Source organism: Opisthorchis viverrini (genome assembly GCF_000715545.1).
Source record: "Opisthorchis viverrini unplaced genomic scaffold opera_v5_202, whole genome shotgun sequence".
Classification (NCBI taxonomy): Eukaryota; Metazoa; Platyhelminthes; class Trematoda; order Opisthorchiida; family Opisthorchiidae; genus Opisthorchis; species Opisthorchis viverrini.
The window spans coordinates 1-10411 of NW_008751858.1; the positions used below are offsets into that span (position 1 = coordinate 1).

The window sequence follows — 10411 nt, forward strand, 5'->3', positions numbered from 1 at the left end:
GAAAATCTCCGTTGTCACAGTGCTCCGTATGACTTCTTCATTCCGCTACGAAATCCGCAATGGATTTTCCTTCCTTTTGTACCCTTGTATTGAACTTGAATCTCTGAGCGATAACAGAAGGTTTAGGATTGTAATGCTTGGAAACGATAAACACAAGCTCGTCAAAAGTTTTCGTATTTGGTAAATCAGGAGAGACCAAGCTGCGTATCAAACTGTATGTCGCCGAACCACAAATCGTAAGAAGTATGTTCACTTTCCGCTTGTCGTCGGTGATCTCGTTGGCAAGAAAGTAACAATTCACCCGTTCCACATATTGGTTCCAGGAACCTCCAGTAGCAGTAAATTCTTCCAGCTTTCCGATAGACATTCGGTAAGATGGGTTCGTCAGACCCTCGCCAGTTCACAGTAAGTCAGAAGAACGCGTAAGTACGAACACGGGTGTATTGGGTACACGCGGCCAAACCGGTCCGCTTTCGTGGCAGGCAAGCAAGACAACTGAGTCACATATCCAGTCAACCCACAGCGCTCACGCGAGCCAACCAATCGGACACATATCCAATCGGCCACTCAAGTCACATGTCAGATCGATGGTGGAACGACGAACGGACACGCACACGCGCAAACTCTGACACACCGAAGCAGCTACTACACAGGGGAATCCACGAAAACATGCTTGATCTTTGGGCTGGCTTTAGGATGCTGCTAGCCCGCTCCAAGATCTTTTGTACGGCAGGCCGACAGGAAAGGGTTACTAGACGCCTGAATGTCCGCTCGTTTCGCTTCCAGCGTAACCCCTCCACGTGAAGCGATCCGTGATCAGGCTTGGTGAGGACACCGGCTGTGTTAGTTTCTTTGGCGTGAGTTTTCTGGAGAACGACCCCAACATGGTATGCCTGCTCGTTTTCGTATGCCTGTCTACCGGTGGTCCTGAATGCCACATCAGGGAGCTGGGTGACCTACTTCGCAGTGAACGGATCCAGAATGGATGTCGCTAGGCACTCGTTCAGGGAAGGAAGTTCGTCATGGACTTTCGTCCATGTCGCCGTATTATTTGCGTTTGTGTCCCCCAGTCTTTAAGAGAAAAGTCAGCTTTGCATCGAGTATCTCGATCAAAGCGGAACACTATCCGATTTAGTAGTAGGGACTTAGTTTCGCTTTTGATAGTTCTCTTTCTAGATAAAGAAGGCATCGCATCCTTAAGGTGGGGCAGCTTGAACAGACAAGGGGGTCAGGAGAGCTAGTTGGTTGGCTTATCTGGTCATCCCGTGCATTTAATTTGCCGCCGTGTCTCGAAGGTGTGTCATTACATGCCACGTCTCGGTTTCATTGGGCACCCATTTCGCCCACATCTGTTATCGTCGATCGATAACTTGTGCCTTCCAGGTAAACGACAGTCACTGACCGACAAGAACAAAAGCAATTCGAGAAACTTTGACGAAAGCCTCGATCCTGAGTATCAATCCGTGAATCTGTGAATCGATAGCTGTGGGCAGCCACCAGTATCGATGTGGCACATGTATGAGACTTGGTATACCGCGAGAGTCGAGTGCATGCTGACACGGGTTTTCGATGGAAGGACATGTTCGAGTGAGAATTTCAACAAACTATTACGTGCCAGCCCCGTAATTAGCTTAAAAAGAGATAGAGCGCTCCTTCAAAAATTTGCACGAGCGAAAAACCAAACAAGTTTCGTACGTACTTCACACTATTTATTGCTTATGTCTTCCAGGCGAACGACGAACAATGAACGGCAGTAACAAAGCAGACCCGGGAAGCTATAGCGGACTATGATCATATCAGCGTGTTCGGATAAATTACCAAGCAAAAGTAACCAATACAAAATCACAAAATCACAATAGGAAAAGAATGAGTAGTCAAATGGGGACTCAGGAATGTGCAGACCCAATAGTCCACTACACCGATCCAAATGCAGTAACTGGCTGTGAAAGGAAATATTCAATTGTCGAAATTTCCCGCAGAGGGTTCCGCGTGAGTGACATATTCCACGGTGGGAAAATTATTCACGACTAAAAAATGTCACAGGGATTTATTGTGACGTTCAACAGTTGGCACACACACAGTGATTTAGTCCCACTGGTTTAGCAGTCAACAACCAGTTCAACGGAGCGCAAATACGCTCGTTCAGCAAGAAGTCAGCAGGTCGCGCCGGAAAATTGTGTATTCGTAACATTAAAACAAACGTCATGATACAATGTGAACGACAGTTACAAAGTGTGGTTCAAGTTCAGGAAGAATGGTAAATGTGACAACGGATTACAGACACTACAGTACTCCCCCCCTAGAGCGTCAGGGATAATAAAAGGGAATGACGCTCGATAATGTGACAAAACTCAAGGGGTGTAGTCTGCGAAGCGAACAGGAGTCTTGCAGGTTCGACCAACACGTGTTTGCTTCAGGATAGGTGACGGGTGATCGTCAATACGTCGTGCTATATGTTCGGGGTTCCCTGGGATGGCTGTACTGGAGGTTTGGGAACTTGTGGGTAGAGTGACTACAGTAGGGGGATCTGAGTGAGACTCGTCATCGATGAATGCAACTTTGAGTCTGTCGATACTGACGGAGTCCGGTTTTCCGTTCCTCTCAATCACAAAGTACTTGTCCTTGCGAGAAATGACTTTAAACGGACCATCATACGGATATTGCAACGGTCGTTTGACGCTGTCAACACGGACAAATACATGTGTACAAGAAGATAAACTGTGATCCAAATGTGTGCGTCGAGCGGATTTCCGAGTGTCAGACGGGCGAAGAATACGCATATGATCTTGCAGTCGACTGACGCATGTCGATGGTGAGAGGTCCTCATTGGGTGTGGATACACATACCATATCTCAGGGAAGACGTAGCGTTTGTCCATAGACAAGTTGAGCTGGATTGCAACCAATATCCTCCTTCACGGTATTGCGAATCCCAAGCAATATCACTGATATCGATTTGGTCCACAGCTGTGTTGATGATTTAGCCATAATGGCGGCTTTCAGTTGTCGATGAAGACGTTCGACTAAGCCGTTGGCTGCAGGATTGTAAGCTGTAGTTTTGAAATGATTGCATCCCAATAGGTGGTTCAGTTCACGAAACAAGGAACAGGTAAACTGACTCCCACGATCTGTAGTGATGCTTTCAGTGACACCAAAATAGGATACCCAAGGGTCGACAAGGTGTCTGGCAACGGTTTCGGACGAACAGTCGCGCATGGGGGTCGCTTGAGGCCAGCGCGTTAAGCGATCGACTATTGTTAACACATGGGAACATTCATTGGATGGTGGGAGTGGTCCAACGATGCCTACATGTATATGCTGGAAACGGCGTGCAGGCAATTTGAAAATTCCGGGTGGCGTAACCGTGTGTTTGTGAACTTTACTCAGTTGACAGGTTTTGCACTGTTTTGGCCATTGTCGGATCTCTTTCTGCGTACCAGGCCATAAGGAACGCTCACAAATCTATCGAGCGGTTGAGCGGATACTCGGGTGTGAAATAAAGTGGAAAGGCGTAAAGACCGACCGACGATATTTCTGAGGCACAAATGGACGAGGTTTACCAGTGGACATGTCACCCAGAATTTTAGAATCACAGTTTAAGAGCGGCATATAACCGAACTTCAGGGAAGGATGTGATCTTAGCTCGTGTAATTCTTCGTCATGCTTTTGGCTTTCAGCTAGTAATTGCAGGCCGAACGGAGCTTGTACCAGGCGGTTTATATGGGCACGGGATAAAGCATCTGCAACTAAATTGCTGCGACCACTAATATGACGGATGTCACTAGTGAATTGGCTGATATAATTCAACTGCCTGGTTTCCCTCAGTGAATAACGATCGGACGTCGCGTTGAGTGCAAAAGTGAGCGGTTTATGATATGCGAGAATTACGAAGCGTCGGCTTCCCTATATCGGAACGTTGAGTGCAAAAGTGAGCGGTTTATGATATGCGAGAATTACGAAGCGTCGGCTTCCCAAAATATATCGGAAGTGCCGAACAGCTAAGTAGATTGCAAGAAGTTCACGGCCAAAAGTGCTATAACGAGTTGCAAGCGATGCGAAAAGAATGAAAAAGGCTGTATTTCACCGTTGACCTCCTGTTGTAGGACTGCACCAACTGCGGTTTGTGAGGCATCAGTAACCAGGAAAAGAGATGTAGACGGATCAGGATTTATATGTGCTAAATCGGTTGCTTGATTTAACACTTCCTTAACCGTTTCAAATGACGCAGTGACCTCCACTGTGAGAGTGAAATTGCGAGTTTTCAGTCTGAGTAGGTCGGTGAGCGGTTGGTCAACCTCGGCACAGTTAGGGATAAAGCGACGGTAGTAACTGATAAGACCAAGGAAACGTCTTAACTTTCTAATCCTGCTGGGGGCTGGAAAGTCGCAAATGGCGGAAACTTTAGATGGCAGAGTACGGATGCCGTCCGAGTCAACAATATGGCCTAGAATTTCTAGTGACGAAACACCAAATTGGCATTTGCTACTATTGATGACTATACCACATTGCTGAAATCTTTCAAAAATTTGCTTTAAGTGAAGCACATGCTCGTTTTTGGACCGACTGGCGATAAGTACATCGTCAATATAAGCGTAGACAAAGCCTAATCCCAGTAAAACTTGATCCATGAATCGTTGGAATGTTTTAGCTGCATTTCTGAGCCCGAATGGCATAAAAACGAATTCATATAGATCGAATGGAGTGGTGATAGCAGTTTTCAGAATATCGTACGGAGCGACAGGTATCTGGTGGTATGCTCTGACAAGGTCTAATTTTCTGAAGACAGATTCGCCGTGAAGAGTAAGGGCAAAATCATGCAGATGCGGAATTGGGTACTTGTCCGGGATAGTGACACGATTTAGTGCACGATAATCGCCACACGGTCTCCAATCTCCCTCGGGCTGTTTGGGGACCATATGTAGTGGAGATGACCAAGGGCTGCATGACGGTCGTATTATACCCAGTTGAAGCAAATGTTGGAATTCGGTCTTGGCTAAGGCAAGCTTTTCCGGAGCTAACCGTCGTGGGCGGGACGCGATGGGTGGGCCATTTGTCGAGATATGGTGGAAAACATCATGTTTTACGGAAGTGGTCTTGGAAGCAGGTTTCAGAATCTCTGGAAATTGACGAAGCAGTGCTGGGCGGATTCCGATAAAATTGATGGATGAAGCTTTGCCATTTATAGAGGGAGTCGTCGAATTGCCAAGCAACTGCCGCCTGTAAAGATCAACCGTGAGACCAAATGACGTGAGGAAGTCCAGACCAATAATGGGTTTTTTAACGTCGGCCACTGTGAGAACCCAAGGGAACTGACGGCGAAGACCTAGGTCGAGAGTAACAAGTTTTTCACCATGGGTCTTAGTGCTCGTACCGTTGGCTGCCTGTGGAGTATATGCCACCGGCTGTAGGTTATGCTTGCGCGTAGGAGGAATTACACTAACCACAGCACCGGTATCGATAAGAAAATTCAAGGACGTGGAGCGGTCATATACGAAGAGCAGGCGACAGGTAAGGGAGCCGGTTGCAGTGGTCGCCCTTACTGGCCGGCCATGGCGTTTCCCGAATTCGAAGGCTTTGTGGAGAAAGTGCAAGGTCTGGTGCATCGGATAGCGCGATCGCCGAAGCGACGGTGGTAGCAGCACCAGCCAGATCACCGTGCTTGGGAGCACGACTGTGGGATCGAGATCTAGACCATCTATGTTGTTGAGGGCGACCAACGAATTTGGTGACCTCATTCATTTGGAGGGATACCACAGAAAATTGAGCTTTCGTTGCATTGAACTCGACCTCCATGTTAGATTGCGAAGTGGATTGCTGCTGAAAGTTAGAGACCACGAATTTTCTGCAGGTTTCATGCACGCGGTCAACCACATAGGCTAGCTTCGCTAAGAAAGAATCCTGCTCGATGACAGAAATTACTTTACGGATTTCGATTGGCAGGCTTTGTTGCCAAAGTTCTTTCAAAACCGCGTCATTGACCGGATGCTCACCTTGCAGGTGCATCCTGTTGCGGAGATGTCGTGACGGTGTTTTATCGCCGACGTCAACACTGGAGAGAAGCTTCCGCAGATTCAGCTCATCGCTGGAAGTGGTACGAGAAAAAATAGCTGTTTTGAGAGCATCGTATGGATCGGTGGACGGTCGGGTGTATATTAAATCAGGGACTTATCGGGCAACAAAGTCTGGTAAGCATCCTACCACATAATTGTATCTGCTGCTCTGCGAGGTAATGCGACGCGATACGAAAATGACCCTCAAGTTGGGTGAACCATACCCTCGGATAAGGTGCAACGAATTCAGGCAGCTTAACGTAAACAACAGTGCCTATTTCGGGTGTCTGTGTCTGTTCAGAAGCCATCCTGACGTGGAAAATAAATGTAATACGGCACGGGGGTACTGCACAGAAAAAAATTAAGGAATGATCCGTGCTCACCAATTATGTAGCGGACTAGGACCTTATCAGCGTGTTCGGATAAATTACCAAGCAAAAGTAACCAATACAAAATCACAAAATCACAATAGGAATAGAATGAGTAGTCAAATGGGGACTCAGGAATGTGCAGACCCAATAGTCCACTACACCGATCCAAATGCAGTAACTGGCTGTGAAAGGAAATATTCAATTGTCGAAATTTCCCGCAGAGGGTTCCGCGTGAGTGACATATTCCACGGTGGGAAAATTATTCACGACTAAAAAATGTCACAGGGATTTATTGTGACGTTCAACAGTTGGCACACACACAGTGATTTAGTCCCACTGGTTTAGCAGTCAACAACCAGTTCAACGGAGCGCAAATACGCTCGTTCAGCAAGAAGTCAGCAGGTCGCGCCGGAAAATCGTGTATTCGTAACATTAAAGCAAACGTCACGATACAATGTGAACGACAGTTACAAAGTGTGGTTTAAGTTCAGGAAGAATGGTAAATGTGACAACGGATTACAGACACTACAGTACTCTCCCCTGGAGCGTCAGGAATAATGAAATGGAATGACGCTCGATAATGTGACAAAACTCAAGAGGTGTAGTCTGCGAAGCAAACAGGAGTCTTGCACGTTCGAACAACACGTGTTTGCTTCAGGATAGGTGGCGGGTGATCGTCAATACGTCGTGCCATACGTTCGGGGTTCCCTGGGATGACTGTACTGTAGGTTCGAAAACTTGTGTGTAAAGTGACCACAGTAGGGAGATCTAAGTGAGATTCGTCATCGATGAATGCAACTTTGAGTCTGTCGATACTGACGGAGTCCGGTTTTCCGTTCCTCTCAATCACAAAGTACTTGTCCTTGCGAGAAATGACTTTAAACGGACCATCATACGGATATTGCAACGGTCGTTTGACGCTGTCAACACGGACAAATACATGTGTACAAGAAGATAAACTGTGATCCAAATGTGTGCGTCGAGCGGATTTCCGAGTGTCAGACGGACGAAGAATACGCATATGATCTTGCAGTCGACTGACGCATGTCGATGGTGAGAGGTCCTCATTGGGTGTGGATACACATACCATATCTCAGGGAAGACGTAGCGTTTGTCCATAGACAAGTTGAGCTGGATTGCAACCAATATCCTCCTTCACGGTATTGCGAATCCAAAGCAATATCACTGATATCGATTTGGTCCACAGCTGTGTTGATGACTTAGCCATAATGGCGGCTTTCAGTTGTCTATGAAACGTTCGACTACTTTACTCAGTTGACAGGTTTTCCACTGTGTATTATTGTTAGCGGCTAAAAAATGTCACAGGGATTTGTTGTGATGTTCAGCAGTTGGCACACACACAGTGATTTAGTCCCACTGGTTTCGCAGTCAACAACCAGTTCAACGGAGCGCAAATACGCTCGTTCAGCAAGAAGTCAGCTGGTCGCGCCGGGAAATTGTATATTCGTTACATTAAAACAAACGTCATGACACAATGTGAACGACAGTTACAAAGTGTGGTTTAAGTTCAGGGAGAATGGTAAATGTGACAACGGATTACAGACACTACAAATCTCAAGGTGAAGCCCCTACCCTGTGTATCAATCCTTTAGTCAATTTAGCCAATCAGGGTTGTACGTTGCTTACCACGTACGCTTCTCTTGCCATCTCTCCAGTTTTGGGACTTCGTGATGACCGGTGGAAGTTCGACGGCAGATGTGATAAGGAAAAAGCTCGATACAATGCGACTTGAGATAGAAGAACTTCAAAACACGGTCTTCGATACAACAGAAAAAATAAAAACCGAGGTAGCTTTGAAGGAGGCTGTGAGTTTCGTCTCTTCTCCGGTGTGGTATTGCCGCTTACGTTCTTCAGGTCGAGGCAGAAGTCGTAGAATTGCAGCGTCAGACGACGACTTTGGAAGAGCTATTGAAGCAGGGTTCAACTCGTCTTGCTGAAACACTCGCAAGACTGGACGAGGCGACAAAATCGGCCGAAGAGAGTGAACGGTGAGTGATTATACAGTCATCTATAATTTTCCATCAAAAGCGGTCTGCCAAGCCTGCGACAAATTTTTTATTACAGCTTTCATGGCATATGCCTTGTAGTAATTTCTAGCACAATGATGCCTCAAGTCTAGCGCAACCCTGGACTCGATGATTAAGGGCCTAATGACTACTGTCCGGAGGAAGCTGTGCCAGCCTCTATCAAGCAGTGTTGGTAAAAAGATATTACTAGCCTGGACCCGAATTACGGACTTCCGGTGGCATTTCAACCAATGACAGGGAACGGTGAGGTGCAAAGCTTCATTAAGGGGCTTATCTCCACATCAGAACCGAACGACAGGCGGGGGACCGGTCAAGTGACGCATGAAACTTATTGAAGAGCGCCGGTACCCCATTTACGCCTCATTCAGTCTCAAACAGTACCTCCACTTCTTAGTTGGACGGAAATCTTGATCCAAAGGTACATAAAGTTGCTATGACGAAGTAAGTCCGATCAAATGGGAAGTTCAACATCATCGGCAGCATAAGATCAGTGTTCAACACCGATTCTTCACTGCTGTACAGCCATGATTTTTTTGAAAATCTTATTGTTTAGGGAATAATGCAGTTCGAATCCCATCCGTTTGGTGAATTCCTTCGAAAACTCAACGTCACACATGTACCTTTCTCACCATTCCATCCTCAATTCGACGGTCAAGCTGAACTTTCCTTAGACACATTTAAATATGCGTTGACTGAAGCAGAAGGGACCATGGCTCTTCGATGCNCTTGGATGCGTTCCTGCTGAATTGTAGAGAAGTCCCATCCACACTTCTGGCGGTCCCTCACCAGCATCATCATCATCGACAGCATCACATCAGTGTTCAACACCGACGCGTCACTGCCGTACAAGCATTATTCACTTGGAAGTCTTATTGTGAAGAAAAGATTAAGAGTGGACGGGGAAGGGACTTAGTGCCAGCTTACTACAGTCACTTCAGGTGCCTGCGCCTCCAGATGCTCATTCAGGCAATGTGGATAGAAAGTGACAACAAGAACACCGTTCACATCGATTAGCAGCCGTATCTTGCAGCGTCTCCACCCAGGCGCATTGGGGATCACGCGGTCCCGTTCCTGGAGGGTGAGTAGAACCGACGACACCTAAGCGTTTCACAATATTCTTCATACCCCTCAACCAGGTCAAGGATTGTCCACCTGTGCTTCCGCCACTCTAAAATCGACATGGAAAACAGCACTCTCTCAGGCAAACGATGGTTTGGCATGCGCAAAATATGGCCTAACCAAAGCAGCTTCTGGTGCTGGCCGCATTCTTTAGTGGAACTCCCCATTGCACACCCGAAAACTCGCCCCATATTTGCCTTGCTACGGGTTTTCCTACACCAACCCGCACAAACCGTGGTCCTGAGACGACGGTTGCCGAACACCTGAGGATGTATCAGACTCGTTACTCGAGCAGGTCATAAAACAAAACCAAACAACCCGCACTGTAGCCCGATACACACGTCCCTTGTGATTCAGGGATATACCGCTTTGACGCCATAGGTGTCTTAAATTATGAAACGCGACCCGAGCCTTGCAAATTCGTGCATCCACCTCATCTGTCACACTACAATCATAGCGAATACAACCTCGAGGATGCGTAAAACGCTATACAGCTTCGATCCTCTCCCTGGATTGTAAATTGTGTGTTTAGTGACTGCATGTTCAGGAGCATTGCCTTATATTTTGTGGGTGCGAAGTGCATACCAAATGACGGAATGCCTTTGGTTAGTTCATCCAAAAACACCTGTGCCTTCTTCCTTTCGAAGACGATGACGATGTCATCTGCGCAGTCTATATCGACAAGGTTTACGTCACAGGCTATTTGAACACCGGGATTTCGAAGATCTCCCAGCGTTCGTCTCATTATTTCGTCAATAACGAAATTAAATAGGAATGGAGACGGTGGGTATCCCTGACGGACACCGCTTTGTGTACGGAAGCTG

The 10411-nt window shown here is 46.9% G+C and overlaps 1 protein-coding gene across 1 annotated transcript in view; it reads left to right on the forward strand.

Annotated features, from left to right (window-relative positions):
• Positions 1-8050: 8050 nt before the first annotated feature.
• T265_08098 (hypothetical protein) overlaps positions 8051-10411 on the forward strand; it is a gene marked incomplete at both ends in the record, with an annotated part of 28719 nt that continues 26358 nt past the window's right edge. The window contains 2 exons of the mRNA XM_009173805.1: positions 8051-8246; positions 8296-8429. Of these exons, the coding sequence (XP_009172069.1) occupies positions 8112-8246; positions 8296-8429 (269 nt within the window). The remainder of the gene's footprint in view (positions 8247-8295; positions 8430-10411) is intronic.